Below are 21,726 nucleotides of genomic sequence, written 5' to 3'. Positions count from 1 at the left end.
TATGGCACCAGATTGGTTAGACCCTGGGGAGCATCCGAGATGTTTCCAGAAGCAAGGACTCCCCCATCTCTGGGAATCACCCGGAAGTCTAACAGCCATTGGGCCCCAAAGCCATCCGGTAAAAGTGCTGACTTAGCGAGGGACGAATCTGTATCTTTCTTGGAACTTCCAACCTCTAAATATTTTGAAACCAACAGCCCTTACGAAACCCTTCCATTTTCATCCCGGAAAAGCAGTTCTCGCGAAAAGACGCACTTCACGCTGGGCAGCGTAATTGCGCTATTGCGCCTGCGCACGCCGGGCCCCGCACTTTCGCCCGGGCGGGCTGTCACTCACAGCCGCCTCCCGCCCCGTGCCGTGACGTAGCACTTTGTTTTTCGCTGGGTTGGGCACTCCGTTGGAGGGTCCGCGAGCTGACGGGTGTTGTGCTCCGGGCTGCGACTCTCGTCAGGCTTTCGCGCTGCCCCTTCTGGGCCCTTTTATCAATAATCGGTAGTGGATCACTCTGCCAACCAGCAGGAAGAACAAAGGAAACGAGAAGGAGACGCGGGGCTCCCTCCGCTTTGCTCCGTTCGGCTCCCTTCCGCTTTGCTCCGTTCGGCCTCCTCCCGCTTTGCTCCGCTCGGCCTCCTCTTCCGTTCGCTCCGGCCGGGTGAAACTGAACTTTTAATCGTCACTGGATTGTAAGTACCCGAGGCGAAGAGACCTTACTGCGCCCCGATTTTTTTGAATGTCTTTGTTCCGGGAGAGTCTGTGACTTGGGAGTGTCTCTGCTGGGCTTTCTGGGCCGAAAACCGTTCCGCGGGAGCCGCCATTTGCTTTCCTGCTCTGTAACTAGCTATCTCTATCTGCATTGTCCGGCAGCGGCACCTAGAGGTTGGGACTTGGCATTGCATCTGATTTAATGAAAAAAATCTGTGAATAAGCCATTGTGTCAGTAACGACTGGTATTCAGTCACAGCATATTTAGAGAAAAGACTTGGACTTAAAACTAAGGCAAAATAGACGCTTAGCTGCTGATCTACAGAGAACTTCTTGTAATTAAACGATTTCAATTCATAGCAAACTGGTGTTTTAAACTGTTGTAGTAGCTGGAACTTTTCGGTGTAACCAGCATTTATTGGAGAAGTGAGTCACAAAGAAATAAAGATGAGTAAAAGCAAAGATGATGCTCCTCACGAACTGGAGAGCCAGTTTATCTTACGTCTGCCTCCAGAATATGCCTCTACTGTGAGAAGGGCAGTACAGTCTGGTCATGTCAACCTGAAGGACAGACTGACAATTGAGTTACACCCTGATGGGCGTCATGGAATTGTCAGAGTGGACCGTGTTCCATTGGCCTCCAAATTGGTTGACCTACCCTGTGTTATGGAAAGTTTGAAAACCATTGATAAGAAAACCTTTTACAAGACGGCTGATATCTCTCAGATGCTTGTAGCCACAGTTGATGGTGATCTCTATCCTCCAGTGGAGGAGCCAGTTGCTAGCACTGATCCTAAAGCAAGCAAGAAAAAAGATAAGGACAAAGAGAAAAAGTTCATCTGGAACCACGGAATTACTCTGCCTCTAAAGAATGTCAGGAAGAGAAGGTTTCGGAAGACAGCAAAGAAGAAATATATTGAATCTCCAGATGTGGAGAAAGAAGTGAAACGATTGCTGAGTACAGATGCTGAAGCTGTTAGTACTCGATGGGAAATAATTGCTGAAGATGAAACAAAGGAGACAGAAAATCAAGGCTTGGATATCTCTTCTCCAGGAATGTCTGGTCACAGGCAGGGCCATGACTCATTAGAGCATGATGAGCTTCGAGAGATATTCAATGACCTCAGCAGCAGCAGTGAGGATGAAGATGAGACCCAGCATCAAGATGAAGAAGATATAAACATCATTGACACTGAGGAAGATCTGGAGAGACAGCTACAGGACAAGCTAAATGAATCAGATGAACAGCACCAGAAGAATGAAGGAACCAATCAGCTGGTTATGGGAATTCAGAAGCAGATTGACAACATGAAAGGCAAGCTCCAAGAGACCCAGGACAGGGCAAAACGACAAGAGGATCTCATCATGAAAGTGGAAAATCTGGCTCTGAAGAACAGATTTCAGGCTGTACTGGATGAGCTCAAGCAAAAGGAAGATCGAGAAAAGGAGCAACTCAGCTCTTTGCAAGAGGAGCTAGAATCACTCCTAGAGAAGTAAAAAGAACTCTGTTGCTGAATTTCAGTCTTCAGACTGGTCAGCAGTAGAACATTCTTGGCTTTATTACTTGCTGCATATTAAGACCTTGCCCTTCCTAGTCCCTCTAATGCTGGGTGTTTTGTTGAATTCTTTTGTTTTTAATTTTGTTTTTCAGCAAACTTACCTTGTTTTGCTAGTTGTTGATCCCATAAGAAGAATTATATAGGCAGAAAAATGATTGTAGGAAAGTTGCAGTATTAGTGTAATGTGTGGTTCAACCTTAATTATAGTTTGACTGCAGGACTTTGCTGTTTATCCATTTTTCTAGAAGCTAGTGTTGTTGCTTTGTGATTACATAAGAGCAATAAGAAGAACCTAGTCTAGGGACAGTGAAGCTGGTTTGCATATGTTTTCCCATGCAATAGCTGTTTTCCCAGTTATTCAAAGCAGTTTCCCATATGTAGAACTGCAAATTATAAAGTTTTCAATACAATAAATAAAAGCATCTGTTTTTCACCTTATAGTGTATCTTGTTCTTTCATGGTTGGTGGGAGTCAGATTCTCTTGGGAGGTATTTTTGTGGTGGAGTTTAGTGACTGAGCAATTTGATCCTGTTATGCAGGTAGAGGCAGTTGGGTTTTATGAAAAAAAAAAAAAAAAAAAGGATAAAGAAATTGGGAGTTGTCAAGTTTGCGTCATATTAAGGTTCCAATTGTGGGAAACATTAGATACAGGGCTTTCTTAAAACTACTGTAATTTCTGTAGATGAAGTACCTTTTTTTTTAAAGCACTAAATCTACCTGCTTAAAATGTTGGAAACAAAGCAGTGGTTATCAGGTGCAGTCCAATGAACCCATTCCATTGATTTGGATTAAGATTTTATTTCTAATTTTCTTGAATTGAGTTCCTACAATTATTTAATATTCTGAGAACTGAGGTTATTTATCGATGTCATTTCATCAAAAATGCTGATAAAGGAAGTGGGTACCAGACTTCTCATGCTCTAAAGATAATCTAAGCCTTACAACATGAGCTATTTTTGAAAAAACAGTTACTGGTAAAACTTAAAAGATACAAAGTTGTATGCAATTCATTTTTGCCAAGTTGGTTTATGAGAAGCTTTGGTTTGAAAATATTTAAAGTCCATTTTACGTTTTTCTTTCTTCCTTTGCTTTCCCTTCCTTTCTTTTCCCCTCTTTTTCCTCCTTCCCTTCTTCCCACCTTCCCCCACCTCCTTACCCTTTCTGTTCATGTTGCCCAGGCTGGAGTGCAATGATGTGTTCTTGGCTCACTGAAACCTCTGCCTCCCAGGTTCAAGCAGTTCTGCCTCAGTCTGCCGAGTAGCCACCAAGCCCACATAATTTTGTATGTTTAGTAGAGACGGGGTTTTATCATGTCGGGCAGACTTAAGGTGATCAGTCCACCTTGGCCTCCCAAAGTGGTGGGGTTACAGGCATGAGCCACGGCACCCAGTCTAAAGTCCATTTTACTTCTGTCTGACAGAACACAGTATTGAAATGTTATTTAAAAAAAAAAAAAATCAGTTATCTAGTCCTCAGGTCTACAATTATATATGCTGACATTTTTGCAGACTTGAGAAGGCTAATTTGTCTTTTTAACCAAAACATCTTTATGACAGATTTTCACACAGCATATGGAAACTTAAGCAAGGTTTCCCTCAATATCTAGGTTTTGGATTATTTCTCGAGGTTTGCAAATAATACACATTAAAAAAAGAAAACAGGGCCGGGCGCAGTGGCTCAAGCCTGTAATCCCAGCACTTTGGGAGGCCGAGGCGGGTGGATCACGAGGTCAAGAGATCGAGACCATCCTGGTCAACATGGTGAAACCCCGTCTCTACTAAAACTATAAAAAATTAGCTGGGCATGGTGGCACGTGCCTGTAATCCCAGCTACTCAGGAGGCTGAGGCAGGAGAATTGCCTGAACCCAGGAGGCGGAGGTTGCGGTGAGCCGAGATCGCACCATTGCACTCCAGCCTGGGTAACAAGAGCGAAACTCCGTCTCAAAAAAAAAAAAAAAAAAAGAAAACAGTTTAGGATGCTAGGTAACAAAATTTCCTGTTTTGGTAATCTAGGTATATTGCTACACTTAGAAGATTGACACCTGAAAAGCTCCCACAATATCTGGTTTTACAGTGGATCATTTATCAAGTAGTTTATTCTTACCAACATCTCAACACCAATGGTGGCAGTTCCATCAATAACAGAAAGGAAAATTGCTGGATACAATAACAAAGTAGTATATTGATCTTAGTATTCCCGTTTCAGTTATCAGTTCTAAATGGACTCTAAAATCCACAATTCTGACCTTCATACTTGTGCGCTTTAGGTTTTGTTTAGCCAGGTGTGTACTAGAAACGTACTTGAAAATCTCTTGGGCAACTCAAGTCTAACTGTTTGAAATGGCTGGGTGCAGTGGCTCATGCCTTATAATCCCAGCACCTTGGGAGGCTGAGGCAGGCGGGTCACCTGAGGTCAGGAGTTTGAGACAAGCCTGGCCAACATGGTGAAACCTGTCTTTATCAAAAATATTTTAAAAATTAGCTGGGCATGGTGGTGGCCATCTGTAACTCCAGCTACTCCGGAGGCTGAGGCAGGAGAATAGCTTGAACCTGAGAGGTAGAGATTGCAGTGAGCCAAGATCATACCACTGTACTCCAGCCCGGGTGACAGAGCCAGATTCTGTCTCAAAAAAAAAAAAAAAAAAAAAAAAAATTTCAAAATGGAACTCTTCTTCCTTGAAAATTTGCTTTTCCCTGGGTTTCAGGAAAAATAAATGGCACCACTACACATCCCAACTGTGGAAGCTGGACACTAGAGCCATAACTTTACATTTCTCTCTTTCCCTCATTACTTCTGATTTTACTTCTTAAGAAGCTCTTCACTCACTCCATCCCTACAGCCACTATTCTAATTCAAGCCATTATTATCATCTAGCAAATGGCAGTAGCTTCTTTACTATCCAATTTAGTTTTGACTGCTACTGAAGTAATTTTTCTGAGGCATATTTGACTGTGTTACTACCATGCTTAAAACCTTTCAGTGGCATCTCGTCACTCTCAGGTCTAGGCTTATATTTCTTAAAAAGATGCACAAGATTATCAGTGCTCCATTTACCTTTTCGGCCTCAGCTCACCACATTCATTCTGTATATGGTCAGCCCACTCTGAAATTACATTTTTTTCAAGGAATTTACCTTTTTTCACTAGTGGGCTATAGATCCTTTTAACAAGCTGTTCACTCTACCTAGATGACTTAATCCTTTGTTTGAGTTCTATTTAACCCTCAGGTCTCAACCTAAGTGTCACTTCAACAAGGTTTTCCCGACCTTTTTCTCCATCTAGGTTAAGCAACCCTATTATGGCTTTGGACTTTGCGCTTTCCTTTCTCATTTATTCAACAAATAGTTTTTAGTACCAGACTACCAGCTACTGGATATGCAGTGATGAACTAAGCATTTAGTGTCCATAAACCCATGCACTCCATGGTCTACTGGGATGAGTATCTGTTACAACTAAAGTGTAAATTATTTGTTGTTAATACCTCCTGCTTGGCTTTAAATTCACTGAGATACTTTGCTTCATTGGTGATAGTAAACTTACTAAAGAACAGTAGAGAGATCAAAATCTTAACGTCAAGATATGTCACACATGGTTTGTATCCTCCTAGCTCAGTTACCTATTAGTTGTATGACCTTGCACAGGTAACAATCTGTTTACCTGAATTTTCTCATCTCCAAAGTGGAGATACTACCTATCTCATAGGGATATTGGGCTATTGGCTGCTGGCTGCTGAATCATATAAAAGACTTAGAGCAATGCCTGGAACATAGTAAACAGCAGAAGTAAATTTACCATCATTACAACCTATTAGGGTATGGACCATAACAGATGTTAAATAATTAAAGAGTGACTGAAATGGTAGAAAAAGTGTTTATAGGGAAACAACTATTCTAAATGTAATTGATTTCAAATTTAAGAAATTTTAGAGGTAATTTTCAACCAAATTCAGATGGGAAAAAATTTCTAAATCAAATCTTATAAATTAGGTTACAGCAGAAACAGTTTACTTCAAATTTATCTGCAGCATAAACGAATTGACTCCGCTTACTACTGTAGTGGTATTTATTGAATTTATTTATGGCTAGCTTTGCATTAATATTAAGAAGATTCCATAATGGAGAGTAATTATCTGATACATAAGCTTCAAAATAGAAAGATTTAAGATTGGGATCCATTTCCCTTCAAGTAAATCCCAAGTTAACATAAAAGACACTTTTCTCACAGCTCCCTTGGCTTATGAGTGTGTTGTGTAGTTGGACTACAGTTTTCAGTATTTCTGGTTTTATGAACAAGTTTGTAAGAACTTTTTAAAAAATTCATATTTTAAAATACTATAAAAATAAGACTCCTTGAAAAACTTAAAGCGGCCGAAATTTTACTAAAAATAAAAAGTAAAGTCGTCACTCTCACATCAGTAGGGCAAACCAGTCAACATTTTCATATGTATTTATTTGGTGTACAATCAACTACATATGTGTGTTTTGTAAAGCAAAAAAGTATGATTTTGTTATAAACACTATATCGCCACTTCATTTAAAAAGTTGTGTATCTTTATCAACATTTCTAAATCTACTTTTTTTCATGATACCAATTTTTTCTTAATTTTATCCATGCCCCTATTGATGGGTTACTTAGGTTGTTTCATTTTTAATTTGCTGTTACCCAGTATTCTGTAATAAACATTCACGTATATATGGCCTTTGTTAAGAATTCTAAGTGAAAAACATAAACTTGGAAGCCTATTTACTACATAGCAACCACACTGACCTTTTTTATATACTTTGAATGCTAAGGCAATTGTAAGTGCTAAACTTTGAAGGAAACCATAAGTGCTAAACTCTTTCCTACTGCAGTTTGGCACTTACAGTTTCCTTTTCTTGGAACAGTCACCAGCTATTCTCAAGGATAGCTTTTTGTCACTGAAGGCCCAGCTCAACCCTTATTTCCCTGGTAACCCTATCTGACCATTCAATCTATTCCTAAGGAGCCTGTGATTTAGATGTTTCATCATGTCAAGTGCCATGTCATGTGCAGTGGTCTTGATTAAAAAGTTAGAAGGTTCTTTGCCCCTATTTTCTCATACATGTGTTCTGGATGATATGTGCTTAAAAACAAAAGCAGCATCATTTTGGTTAGTTGGAATCAGGGAAAATGGTTTTAATTGCTTAAGGTTGCCTATTAGGCAGTGTTACAGTATATGCTTGGCCCTGTTTTCTCCAAGTCCAACTGTGTAGTCAAATATATTTCATAGAACTTGACCTCATGGAATCTGTCTCTATTATTTGTGTTACTATGCCTGACAATTAATTGAAGGCATAGTTATTGTACTGATCCCTGGCTTTGGTGTTATGGAGTATGGGACACTCCAGCAGCTATAACAGAAGTCCAAGTAGTGACAAACTGAGGCCTTCTTGTGCACAGCCAGCAGAGCTTGCCAGTCATATGAGTGATCCATCTTGGAATCAATTTTCCAGCCCCTGGTTAAGCCTTCAGATGACTGAAACCTTATGAGAGACTCCTAAGTGAGAAATACCCAGCTAAGCCACTCCTAAATTCCTGATCCACAGAAACTATATGACATATAAATGTTTGTAGTCTTCTATTTCACTTCATTTTGGAGTAATTTCTGATGCAGCAGCAGATACCAATACAAATTTTTGCTACCTGCCTAGAAGTGAGGTGCTGCCATAAAAATCTAAACTGTGAGAGTGATTTTGAAATCAGGTCTGCACATGGAGAGAAACTGCTCTGGAATTTTGGACACAGAAACTATGTGATATAACAAATGTTTATTGTTTTTTAATGCCACTAAGTTTTGAGAGTGATTTATTATGAGTTAGTGATTTATTATGACTTAGTATATAAGTTATGCCTGTACATAAATGTTATTTAAAACCATAAGCAGGGTTTCTTAGAAGAGTAGATGGAGTTAATAGATGGAGTGCCTTCTACTCTTAAATTCAAGATCTAATATTGGTCCCTGGTAGAAGTGTCTAGAAAAGCAAATATAATATTGGGTGTTGGTATCAATTGGGAGCAATTGTTATTTCTGTGTGTTCTTGATCAGAGAGACAAAGTGAGGAAAAGTGTGATATGGTGAAATATGTATTTGGTCTTTGGCTCTGGTATAGAACTGCTAAAATCCTTAGAAACTCCAAAGTGATGTCTTTTTGTATGCAAATGACTGACTTGATGGCTTGCAGCGCCTAGGCAGCTTTAGGAAGGGGGCTGGTTTCCAGAAAGACCAAGGCAGGATTTGGATCAACCTCTAGGGAAGGGGAGAGAGGCTGAAGGTTAAGCTGATCGTCAGTGGCCAATGATTTAGTTCAATCACTCCTATGTAATGAAGCCTCCATAAAAACCCTGGGTTCAGAGAGCTATCTGATGGCTGAACACATGGAGGTTTTTGGAGGATGGAGCCCTGGGGAAGGCATGGAAGCTCTGTGCCTTGTTCCCTATGTTTCAGCTTACGCATTGTTTCATCTGTATCCTTTTGTGATATAGTTTATAGTAAACCAGTAAAGGTTTTTCCGAGTCCTGTGAACAGCTCTAGCGAATTAATCAGACCCAAAGAGGGGCAACCCTAACATGAAGCTGGTCTGTCAGAAGTTCTGGAGCTCCCGACTTGTGACTGGTGTTTGAGGTGGGAGTGGGGTACAGTCTTGGGTACTGAGTACATAGCTTGTGGGATCTGATGCTTTCTCCAGGTAGATAGTGTTGGAAAATACCCAGCTGGTGTCTGCTGTAGTACTGATTGCTTGCTTGGTGTTGGGGGAGAAACCCCCATGCATTTGGTCACAAAACTCTGCTGTGTTGATTGTTGTCGTGTGAGCAGAAGCAAAACATCTTCAGTGCATTTTTCCACTCACAGAAATGGTGCTTAAAGACTGGCAATATGTGTGCATCATGAATTGTCACCCAACGGGATCCGTAAGTTTTGATTTCACTCTCAGGACAGGGAAGGGGGAAAACGATTTTGTTTTTTGTCTTGCTCTGTCACCCAGGCTGAAATGCAGTGAAATGCTTTTTATAGAGGCAAAGATAACCTAGCATGGCTGTTAATACAGCTAAAGAAGATAAAACAGCAATGTAGAACTTAATCTGCTTATTTGCAATAAAAGATAAAAGATGTAAAAAATATATATATTTTAAAATATATATATTAAAAAACATTTATATATATAATAATATATATTTTAATATATATATTTAAAATAATATAAAAAATATATATAAAAAAAAATATATATATATTTTTTATGGAGTCTCACTCTGTCACCAGGCTGGAATGCAGTGGCGCGATCTCGGCTTACTGCAACCTCCGCCTCCCAGGTTCAGGGATTCCCCTGCCTCAGCCTCCCGAGTAGCTGGGACTACGGGCACACGCCACCATGCCCGCCTAAGTTTTTGTATTTAGTAGAGACAGGGTTTCACCATGTTAGCCAGGATGGTCTCAGTCTCCTGACCTCATGATCCACCCACCTCAGCCTCCCAAAGTGCTAGGATTACAGGTGTGAGCCACCACGCCTGGCAAGATGTAAAATACTTTTTAAATGTTACTTAGATAACACCTTTACAGTAAGTAACCTTAATTATATGTTTTAGGCTTGTTAAAAAATGCACGCCTTGACTGAAGAGACTCCCCAAACAGGCTTTGTGTGAGTAACATGGCTGTTTATTTACCTGGGTGCAGGTGGGCTAAGGCCGAAAAGGGCATTAGCCGGAGGTCTATGCAAGTTTTTATTTCTATGTCAGGCCTTGTTCCCTAATCTGAGTGGTCTGGAGGTCTATGCAAGTTTTTATTTCTATGTCAGGCCTTGTCCCCTTATCTGAGTGGTCCGGAGGTCTGTGTAAGTTTTTGTTTCTATGTCAGGCCCTTGTTCCCTTATCTGAATGGTCCAGAAGTCTCTGCAAGTTTTTATTTTCTATGTCAGGCCTTGTTCCCTTATCTCCCTTATCTGAGGTCTGTGAGTTTTTTTCCAAATGGGCCAAGGTTTCTCTATCTGTGCAGCCGTGGGCATGTCTCTGGGCACAACACCCTGTGCTAGTTCCTTATCAGTGCCTGCAGCTTGAATTTTTTCCCAGGCTGCTTTTTATGTTATGTGGGGACGAGACAGTGACCCATGGGCCGGGGGCTCTCCAGGGACCATTCCCTTGCTATCTACCTAAGGCAGGCTAACTAACTTCTTTCAGTTTCAACAGTGAAATAATTTGCTTTCTAGAATGAATCACAGGGAAGACTTCTGGCCTATTTCACATGAATAAATGAATCTCAGAGAAGACTTTTGGCCTATTTCACATGAATCTAGAGAGATCAGAGAGAGTAGAGAATTATAGACTTTGAAAACAGAAATTTCAAAGTTGAGGAGTTGCTCAAGCTGGAAATGCAGGCCCTGGGCAGAGGGATACTTTCTGGTCTTGAGCCAAAATCTCCAGTAGTTTTATGCACACAACCACTTCCTGGAAATAATTATCACCCCTCCTTAGAGGACTGGGCCTGAAGAAAGAGAACCTACATTTCTTCTGAGTTCAGCAAGAAGATCATGAAGAAAATCTGCAGGTTTGATACTCCATTGCCAGATATGACCCTTCTGAGATATCACATACACCTGATTACTACTGCTTAGCAGCCAGTGATTGCTAGGACAAAGAATGAATTTCTAACTATAATATCATTCGGCAATGCAAGATGCAGACCATTTGGCCCTGAAAGTAGACCAAAGGGTGTAATAAATTACAGAAAAGATTTTTCAAAGTTAAGGGACAAAACATGCTATGTGGAAGTGAAGAAAAATTTAAAATAAGGCTAGGCATCAGAAAAATGATTTGATCAATTTAAATCTTGGAAACAAAAACCATGGCACTAACTTAAAGAATACAAAAAGCCACAATACAAAAACACAACTAAGGGGACAGTTCCCTAACTTCAGAGACAGTTCCCTAAATCCATCACTGATGACACACAGAGAGTATAAAATTTGGATTCCACTTTTTCCTTCTAAATTTTATTTTGAAATATCACTCCTAACTACAGAACAAACATCTAGACTGTCAGATCCTTGAAGAGAGAAACCAGGCACCATTAGTGTCTGAACAGTCAGAGCTCAATACACTACACTGTAAATGGTCTGAGTTAAAGACGTATTATATAGATAATTTAGTGATAGAACCCTCAAATTTCTTTAAACACGGTATTTCAAATACTATGCTTTTGTTTGGAGATCTGAAATGATACAAATAATACCCAAATATTGAACCATAAATTAAGCGAATAGGACAAGAAAACAATTCTCCTGACTTAGATTTTGATTCCTCACTCCCACCCCTTTTTATTTATTTATTTTTATTTTTTATTTTTTTTAAATCACATTTTAGGTGACTCCCACCCCTCTTACTTGCCTCATACTATTTTTGTTGAAGGTATTGAGTTAAGTCTTTAATGGATGACATGTAAGAAATTATGCTGACTGACAACAAAGTTAACTTAGACTAGCTCACAGGTGCCAGGCAGGGGGATGGTAGACTCTGAAATGATCCACTTACTGTTAAACGCCAGTCCCATTTTCTGTTCATTATAGGCCTGCTCTGATGAAGCACCACTCCATAGCTACTCTCCATTTAAGTATGGAATATATAACTTAAATTTATAAATAACTTTAATATAACCATGATTTTCTTTTAAAGTAAAAGTAAATAAATGGAAGACCAACAACCATAGCTGTGGGGCACACCAGGCCTGACACTGAGCCTCCCCTCCCCTAAATGTCCACAGCAGCCTTTATTGGTCAATTTCTCATTTCCCTGACCCTCTTGCTTCTGGCACTAAGGCTAGAGTTACCACAGAGGCTTCAAAGATAGCAAAAAGCTTGAGTAAACAAAGTTTCTCACAGGAATTACATTCTGCCAAGTGATAAACACACATGGTACAGACTATTATTAAGACTGGTAGCCTACTTCTTTTCAGCTTTAGAGGATGCTTAAGAAAACTTGTTACTGAAACAGACTCTGCTGGTGGTCTTGGAGCAACACAGAGTGTTGGGGCTTACTTTACTGGTGACGAGAATGACATGGCCACAGAACAGTTGCTTATCTCCAAGTCTGTGGGGATCAGATAGATGAACTACACTTTGAGGTGGGGAGTTGTTCTTTGTTTTGGAGGGGTTTTGTAAGTGTACATATACATATATATATATATATATATATATGGTAAATAGTTTAATAAAATTACTTTTCTTATGTTTCATCACATGAACATCCCATACACAGTTGCTTAGTCACATCCCATACACAGTTATCATTAAAATTTACTGTTAGCCAGTACCAAATTTAGAAGACTCTAGCACTGTGAAGTCATGGGAAGGTATTATGGACCTTACAGTAAATTTCAAAAAGAGCTTGTCCCTAACATGACTCACTGTGGCGTGAAGGCACTAAGTTCTGTTTAGTTCTACCTGAGAGTAGATGACTTTTACTCACAAGTGTTGTTAGCAGCAGACAGGGAACAAAAGCTTCTCCTAGCTTTGGCACTTTCTGTTCCCCAGGAGGGTTTCTGGCTGATGGAGGCAGTGAGTCACCCAAAATGCATCCACAACCCCGATATGGGCCAATAGAACATCCTAGGATCCTACCCAGGCCAGGACCCAGGCACTGGAAGCTAAGAACTGTTATCAGCCACATGGGTCTTCATCAAAGCATAGCTGTACAGCTCCAGCTCCTTTGAGAGGGAGAAAGGAAGCTGGTGCAGGAAGGCTGTGCTGATTCCCCAAGGCCTGATGATACTCTAGACCACCCCTAACCATATAGGCAGGATGCAGAATATAATCTCACTTTGAAAATGGATAGCACTATTGTAAGGGTATTGCTTCTTGGGAAAATACACAATGCTTACTCTGAAACTTTAACTCAAGAATGTCAAAGCCACACCTGTGGGCAGGCACCTTCTCCTCTTAAAAATACAGAGTATTTTGGTTTTCAACCACCACATGAAGACTTTTCAAAACTTTAACTGCCTAATGTAGTGCACATGTTAAGCAGACTTTAAAGAGGTCCTGGCCAGGTATGGTGGCTCCTGCCTGTCATTCCAGCACTTTGGGAGGCCAAGACAGGCAGATCACTTGAAGTCAGGCATTCAAGACCAGCCTGGCCAACATGGTGAAACCTCATCTCTACTAAAAATAAAAAATCGGCCAGGCATGGTGGCGGGTGCCTGTAGTCCCAGCTATTCAGGAGGCTATGGTGGGAGAATTGCTTGAACCGGGGAGGCAGAGATTGCAATGAGCTAAGATGTGACTCCCCACAGCACACCAGCCTGGGTGACAGAGTGAGACTCTGTCCCCCAAAAAACAAAGAGAGATCCTACGCAATCATTCATACCTATTTCACAAAATATGGTCAATTCTGGGTTTTTCGGGGTGATATTTGAGATTATACATAGAATCAAATTGTTTTACTCACAACATATTACCATCCAAACTGCATGTACACACAAACAGGTTTATGCAAAGGCCCTGACAGAGTGATACTTAGTTTTTCAGATTAGGTACATAGGGCCAACCAGTCCACCCTGTATATCCCAGCAAAGGCAACAGCAGCACCTTTTCTATTTCAATACAATTATAGGCAGAAATTATATGATGTAAAATAGAGGTCCTTCCATAAAGTTAAGGTTTAGGGCAGAAGAAGGGAAGATAAAACCAAAATTCCCATGAAGTCAGAATTCGCATTGGTCTTGTACTCTGTTGAACCCTGTGATGAACTGTAGTCCTCAGACTCACGGACTCGGATCCGGGTTCACCAAGACACTTCAGTCTGCTTCCAACTGGCTCATCATCATCTTCCTGCTGTATTCATAGACCACAAACAGCGCCCCATTTGCAGGGACTGCTCGAATCATAGTAGCTTTCAGTCCAGAATATAAGGCTGCTATTCCTTCATTTGTCACAACACTTAAGAGGGTACCAATAAATCCTGCCTGTTTTCCATACATAGAAAGAACTTGAATTCTGGATTTAATACAATCCACTGGGAACACGACAAGCCAGAGAGAAACTCCAGCAACTCCACCACTTAACATCAAATGGACAGGGCCTAGTTCATCTTTTGATCTCCCTGATGCAAAAAACGATCGGCTCAGTTCATAGCCACCAAAGAAAAAGAAGTAACCCGGTACTTCTTGAAGTAGAGTACTGGAGAATCCGTGGTAGAAGCCCAAGGGGCCATCCTTTTTAAGGATGCTCTTCACGACAGACCAAATGGTATTATGGCTTTTTGCTATCTTCCCTGACATCTCCATTTCATACATGGTCTGTAGCCGGCACTTCACAAGCTCAGTGGGGCAGAGAGCCAACGCGGCAAAAGCAGAGGCAAGGGACCCAGCGGTCGCAGTCTGTAGATCACTCAGCTTTGCCTGCTTGTCCAGTCCAGCCATTTTCCTAACAAACTGCTGGCAGAACCCGTAGCACATGAAGAGGACCGAGTTTTCGGCGACATAGGCCATCAGTGCCGGGCCAGTGCCCCTGTAGAAGCCCGAGAGACCTACTTGGGCGTACGTCTTCAGGAAGCAGTCGGTGAGGCCCTTGTACAGGTTGGGAAACGTCTGCATCTTCACTTTTATTGTGTCGCAGGGCTGCCCGGTCAGTACACACGCTGTTCCCCCGGCGGCCCCCGCTGTGAGGTCGATGGCGGCTTGGATGCCAGGACTGGACTTCATGTTCGCTCACTCGTCTCAGGGTCCCAGTGGAAGGTGACTAACTCCCCAGAGCATGGGATGGGCTTTTCACGTCCCACTGCAGCGAGCGCGGGGATTGGGGTTGGGGATTGGGGGTGGGGGAGCCCTGCCGCCTGTTCTAGGCTCTCACCCGAGTACTGGGGAGGCCGCTTAACCCCACGCTCTGCCGCGGGCCTCCCCCTCCCCGCGCACTGAAATAACCCCCAGCCGCCAGCCCTGCACGTGGCTTACTGAGTCCCTGCAGCCTGTGACGCACCGGCCAGGCCACAGCCCCTCCAGCCTGGACCGCACCCTCTATCCCCGCGCCCGCAGGCGGGTGATGTGGACCGAATAAATACTTTTTATTCGGCACTGTGGCTCAATTCCTGTATCCCAGCACTTTGGGAGGATGAGGCGGTAGGATTGCTTGAGCCCAGGAGTTCGAGACCAGCCTGGGCAACATGACAAGACTCCAGTTCTATAAAAACACAAAAATTGTCGGGCCTGATGGCGCGCTCCTGTGGTCCCAGCTATTCATGAGGCTGAGGTGAGGATCGCTTGAACCTGGGAGGTCGAGGCTGCAGTGAACTAGGATCGCACCACTGCACTCCAGGGTGGACGACAGAGGAAGACCCTGTCTCAAAACAAAACCAAAAGCAAGAAAACATTTAAAGCTTTTCGATAAATCCTTGCAATTATGACCGGAAACTCTAGGCGCTGCTATTCAACTGGTGGCAAAAGAAATGCTGTTCTAATCAGCCAGCCTTGTTTCTTTCCTTTCCTTTCCTTTTCTTTCTTTTTTTTTTTTTTTTTTGTCAGGGTCTCAGTCTGTTGCCTAAGCTGGAGTTCAGTGGCGCAATCCCAGCTCACTGCAGCCCTAGTCTCCCCGGTTCAATCCTCCCACCTCAGCCTGCTGAGGGGATGAGACTAGAGGGACTACAGGCGCAAGCCACCACATCCGGCTAATTTTTGTATTGCAGAGACAGGGTTTCACCATGTTGCTCAGGCTGTTTTCGAACTCCTGAGCTCAAGCAATTCACCCACTTTGGCCTCCCAAAGTACTGTGGATTACAAGGGTGAACCACGGTGCCTGGCCTGTCCCACACTTCTTAACATGCAAAAAACAAAAACAAACAAAAAAGAAGTTGCCCTCACTTGAATGGAGCCTGAATTCAGAGGGTACATCTACAGAAACACTGCTTTAAAGTAGGTAAGATAGCCCAGGTGGGGTTGCTCATGCCTGAAATCCCAACACTTGGAGAGGCCGAAGCAGGAGGATCATTTGAGACTAGGAGTTCAAGATTAGCTTGGGCAGCAAAATGAGACCTCCTCACCAAAAATAATAATAATAAAGTAAAGAAGACAAACTGTCAGAGGTGCTGGAACCAGAGCAACTCCATCTTGAATAGGGACTGGGTAAAATAAGGCTGAGACCTACTGGACTGCATTCCCAGGAAGACAGGCATTCTAAGTCACAGGATGAGATAGGAGGCCAGCAACAAGATACAGGTCACAAAGACCTTGCTGATAAAACAGGTTTCGGTAAAGAAGCCAGCCAAATCCCACCAGAATCAAGATGGCATCATAAGTGACCTATGGTCGTGTTTACCACTCATTATACGCCAATTATAATGCATTAACATGCTAAAAGACATGCCCACCAACGTCATGACTACTTACAGGTACCATGGCAACATCAGGAAGTGACCCTATATGGTCTAAAAAGGAGGAGGAATCCTCAGTTCTGGTAACTGGACCCCTTTCTTGGAAACCTGATGAATAATCCACCCCTTGTTTAGCATGTATTCAATAAGTAACTATAAGTATCCTTAGTCAAGCCACCCATGCCACTGCTATGCCTATGAAGCAGGCATTCTTTTGTTTCTTTACTTCTGTAATAAACATGCTTTCACTTTATGGATTTGCCCCCAATTATTTCTTGCATGAGCTCCAAGAACCATCTCTTGAGTCTGGATTGGGACCCCTTTCCGGGAATCAAACAATCTGAGGGTTGTTACATGAGAGACAATGACTGCTTTTGATCAGAAAACCTTCAGCGAGCTGCCCATGCTCCTCACTTTCCTGGGGGGCAGGGAGGAGGTCAGGGCACTGTGGGAGTCCTTAGCTCGGTAGATGTGATACTGCTTGCCTGCAGAGCTGGAGAAATGCTATCACATGGCAACATCCCCAAGGACCTGGGGCTGCAACCCTGGGAACTTGTGGAACACAGAGTCCTTACATTTCTGGAGATAGGACACAGCACTACAAAGTCGACTTGGAAAATGGATAGTATGTATATACTGCATTGCTAAGAAACTTGATAGAAAAGAGCTGGGTGGCTCAGCATCATGCTTTCTAAGTTTTGAGGTTCTCTTTGAGGACCCACACAGCCTCATGTAGTAGAAGTAGAAATTTGTCGCTTATACACTGTCAGTGGGAATGTAAAATAGTTCAAACCCTATGGAAAGCAGTATGGAGATTTCTCAAAAACTAAAAATAGCACCCATTCGACCCAGCAATCCCACTATTGGGTATCTACCCAAAGGAAAATAAATCATTTTATCAAAGACACCTGCGTCAGGGACAGTGACTCATACCTGTAATCCCAGAACTTTGGGAGCCAGAGCTAGGTGGATTGTCTGAGCCCAGAAGTTCCAGACCAGCCCGGACAACATGGCAAAATGCCATCTCTATAAAACAACACAAAAGGCAGCCATGCATGGTGGCATGCACCTGTAGTAGCAGCTACACAGGAGGCTGAGATGGGAGGACTGACTGATCTGAGGAGGTGGAGGCTGCAGTGAGCTGTGATCCAGCCTGGGTGGCAAAACAAGACCCCTGCACTCATGTTTATGGTAGCACTATTCACAATAGGAAAGTCACAGAATCAATCTAAGCGTTCATCAACAGTTGATTGGATAAAGAAAATGTGGTGTATGTATACCATGGAATACTATCTATGTAGCCATAAAAAATAATGAAATCATGTCCTTCACAACATGGATGGAGCAGAAGGCCATTATTCTAAGTGAAATATCTTAGAAACAGAAAATCAAATACTACATGTTCTCACTTATAGGTGGGAGCTAAACAATGGGTACACATGGACATAAAGATGGGAATAACAGACACTGGGGACTCCAGAAGTGGGGAGGGTGGGAGGAATTGAGGGTTGAATACCTACCTGTTGGGTACTAGATTCACTCTCTGGGCGATGGGTCCATTAGAAGCCCAAACCAGAGTATTACACAATATACCCATGTAACAAACCTGCACGTTTATCCCTTGAATCTAAAATGAAATTAAATTTAAAAAGAAGTAGAAGCTCGGGATATAAATGACAACATGCCTAGCTTTCAAGGCAAGATGTTTTGGGGACATTAGTGAGGACGCCACTGTCAGGACACAGTTTTTCCTTCCAGATGTTCATAATCCCAGCATTGGAATGAATTCTCTCTAGTCTTACATTCCAAGCCATAGTTGGCCATGGGTAGTAAAAACGAAATCTGGGGGTAAGAAAGTATGCTGAAAGCATTCTTTCATTTAGAAAACTTTTCTGTCTAATTATCCTTGGCTGTCAATTAAAAGTGAGACACTTCAGACAAACATCTCTCAGAAAATTTAAAAAAAAAAATTTTTTTTTAATGAGGAAAAGCAAATTGTGAATGGATAATTTGTCAACAGGTAGTCTTCATTGTAGTAAATAGTATCCTGGGCTTTTCTTGGGGAAATGCCCAAATGTCCGCACTTGCAGTTCTTTTCTCTGGGATCATATAGTTTCTTCAGAGAATGCTCTTGAAACCTTGACTGTGTGTGTAGGGTGTGGTGGGGGAGAGGTAGGTTATAAACCTAGATGCTCAATTAAAGAGAACATGACAGGCCGGGCGCGGTGGCTCAAGCCTGTAATCCCAGCACTTTGGGAGGCCGAGGCGGGTGGATCACAAGGTCAAGAGATCGAGACCATCCTGGTCAACACGGTGAAACCCCGTCTCTACTAAAAATACAAAAAATTAGCTGGGCATGGTGGCGCGTGCCTGTAATCCCAGCTACTCAGGAGGCTGAGGCAGGAGAATTGCCTGAACCCAGGAGGCGGAGGTTGTGGTGAGCCGAGATTGTGCCATTGCACTCCAGCCTGGGTAACAAGAGCGAAACTCTGTCCCAAAAAAAAAAAAAAAAAAAAAAAAAGAGAGAACATGACAGGGGAAGAAGGGCAACACTCCTGCAGTAAATATATAGACTTTCACATAATTTTTTCTTTATTTGATGCTGTGCCTACTTTCTCTGAGTTTGGGCCTTCATTGGTTCAATTTACCCAGAAAACAAAATTTCCATCTTCTGTGAGATGGAATTATCTGGCTTCATAGAGTGGAAGAGAGATCCTGGACACCCAACAACTCTGAACACAGACTTTAATGAATCTCACATCTCTAATCCTATACCTTCCTACCTTTCCTGGGAATCTTCTGTTTACAAAAATTTTGCCTCTTACAGGCTGTATATCAAGTGGGTTTGTCTCTCTTTGGGATAACCCCTTGCAGACATTTAGCATGTAACTTTTTCTAATCTATGAATTCATTTGTCATTTCTCCGTTTTGGTGTCCCAGTAATGGGTTGACATCTCTCATCCATTGTCTCACCTCCTATTCTCTTTGTCCTTAGAGGTTAACATCTTTTAAAAATCCTTTGTGTTATTTTATTTAGCAGCCTCGTAGGTAAAGCAGAGAGGATGAGAACAATCTGCAATTTGAAAATAGAAAACTTCATTAGGATTTTTAAATGCTTGATGTCATATTTGAGGAATTTTTTTCTATGTTTTGATTTCATTCTCAGGAAAGGGAAGGGGGGCAAATGGGCTTAGTTTTCTTTGTCTTGCTCTGTCATCCAGGCCGGAAAGCAGTGGCACAATCATGGGTCACTGTAGCCTCAGCCTTTCAGGATGAAGTAATCCTCCCACTTTAGCCTCCCAAGTACCTGGGCCAGAGGTATACGCCACCACACCCAGCTAATTTTTATTATTTTTTGTAGAGACAGAGTCTTACTGTGTTGCCCAGGCTGGTCTCAAATTCCTGGGCTCAAGTGATACTCCCACCTCAGCTTCCCAAAGTGCTGGGATTACAGGAATGAGCCACCGTACTCAGCCCAGAAATTATTTAAATAACATATTAAGTAGATTTTGCCATAATAACCTAATATAAATTAGAAATTTCCTGGCCCGGCGTGGTGGCTCACACCTGTAATCCCAGCACTTTGGGAGGCTAAAGCAGGCAGATCACCTGAGGTCGGGAGTGCAAGGCCAGCCTGACCCACATAGAGGAGACCCCATCTCTACTAAAAATACATAATTAGCCAGAAATAGTGGTGCATGCTTATAATCCCAGCTACTTGTGAGGCTGAGGCAGGAGAATCACTTGAACACGGGAGCTGGAAGTTGCAGTGAGCCGAGATCGTGCCATTACACTGCAGCCTGGGAAATGAGCAAAACTCCATCTCAAGCAAAAAAAAAAAAAAGCTACTATGATTTGAGCAGTCCCTGCAAATGGGGCACTGTTTGTGGTCTATGAATACAGCAGGAAGATGATGATGAGCCAGTTGGAAGCAGACTGAAGTGTCTTGGTGAACCTGGATCCGAGTCCATGAGTCTGAGGACTACAGTTCATCACAGGGTTCAACAGAGTACAAGACCAATGCGAATTCTGACTTCATTGGAATTTGGTTTTATCTTCCCTTCTTCTGCCCTAAACCTTAACTTTATGGAAGGGCCTCTATTTTACATCATATAATTTCTGCCTATAATTGTATTGAAATAGAAAAGGTGCTGCTCTTGCCTTTGCTGGGAGATACAGGGTGGACTGGTTGGCCCTATGTACCTAATCTGAAAAACTAAGTATCACTCTGTCAGGGCCTTTGCATAAACCTGTTTGTGTGTACATGCAGTTTGGATGGTAATATGTTGTGAGTAAAACAATTTGATTCTATGTATAATCTCAAATATCACCCCGAAAAACCCAGAATTGACCATATTTTGTGAAATAGGTATGAATGATTGCGTAGGATCTCTCTTTGTTTTTTGGGGGACAGAGTCTCACTCTGTCACCCAGGCTGGTGTGCTGTGGGGAGTCACATCTTAGCTCATTGCAATCTCTGCCTCCCCGGTTCAAGCAATTCTCCCACCATAGCCTCCTGAATAGCTGGGACTACAGGCACCCGCCACCATGCCTGGCCGATTTTTTATTTTTAGTAGAGATGAGGTTTCACCATGTTGGCCAGGCTGGTCTTGAATGCCTGACTTCAAGTGATCTGCCTGTCTTGGCCTCCCAAAGTGCTGGAATGACAGGCAGGAGCCACCATACCTGGCCAGGACCTCTTTAAAGTCTGCTTAACATGTGCACTACATTAGGCAGTTAAAGTTTTGAAAAGTCTTCATGTGGTGGTTGAAAACCAAAATACTCTGTATTTTTAAGAGGAGAAGGTGCCTGCCCACAGGTGTGGCTTTGACATTCTTGAGTTAAAGTTTCAGAGTAAGCATTGTGTATTTTCCCAAGAAGCAATACCCTTACAATAGTGCTATCCATTTTCAAAGTGAGATTATATTCTGCATCCTGCCTATATGGTTAGGGGTGGTCTAGAGTATCATCAGGCCTTGGGGAATCAGCACAGCCTTCCTGCACCAGCTTCCTTTCTCCCTCTCAAAGGAGCTGGAGCTGTACAGCTATGCTTTGATGAAGACCCATGTGGCTGATAACAGTTCTTAGCTTCCAG

At 42.4% G+C, this 21,726-nt stretch overlaps 2 protein-coding genes across 2 annotated transcripts; one reads left to right on the top strand and one right to left on the bottom strand.

Moving 5' to 3' along the window:
* The first annotated feature begins 372 nt into the window (after positions 1–372).
* On the top strand, positions 373–2,699 carry TAF7 (TATA-box binding protein associated factor 7). The gene has a single exon (XM_032250492.1). The coding sequence runs from the start codon at positions 1,150–1,152 to the stop codon at positions 2,197–2,199; it is 1,050 nt and encodes a 349-aa protein (XP_032106383.1). The 5' UTR covers positions 373–1,149; the 3' UTR covers positions 2,200–2,699.
* An 11,041-nt stretch (positions 2,700–13,740) lies between these two features.
* On the bottom strand, positions 13,741–15,166 carry SLC25A2 (solute carrier family 25 member 2). The gene has a single exon (XM_032250576.1). The coding sequence runs from the start codon at positions 14,968–14,970 to the stop codon at positions 14,065–14,067; it is 906 nt and encodes a 301-aa protein (XP_032106467.1). The 5' UTR covers positions 14,971–15,166; the 3' UTR covers positions 13,741–14,064.
* Positions 15,167–21,726: the final 6,560 nt, after the last annotated feature.

The sequence above is a fragment of the Sapajus apella genome, unplaced genomic scaffold, assembly GCF_009761245.1.
Source record: "Sapajus apella isolate SASKATOON/1434 unplaced genomic scaffold, GSC_monkey_1.0 scaffold71, whole genome shotgun sequence".
NCBI classification, from domain to species: domain Eukaryota; kingdom Metazoa; phylum Chordata; class Mammalia; order Primates; family Cebidae; genus Sapajus; species Sapajus apella.
This window is presented reverse-complemented; position numbering and strand designations above follow the sequence as displayed.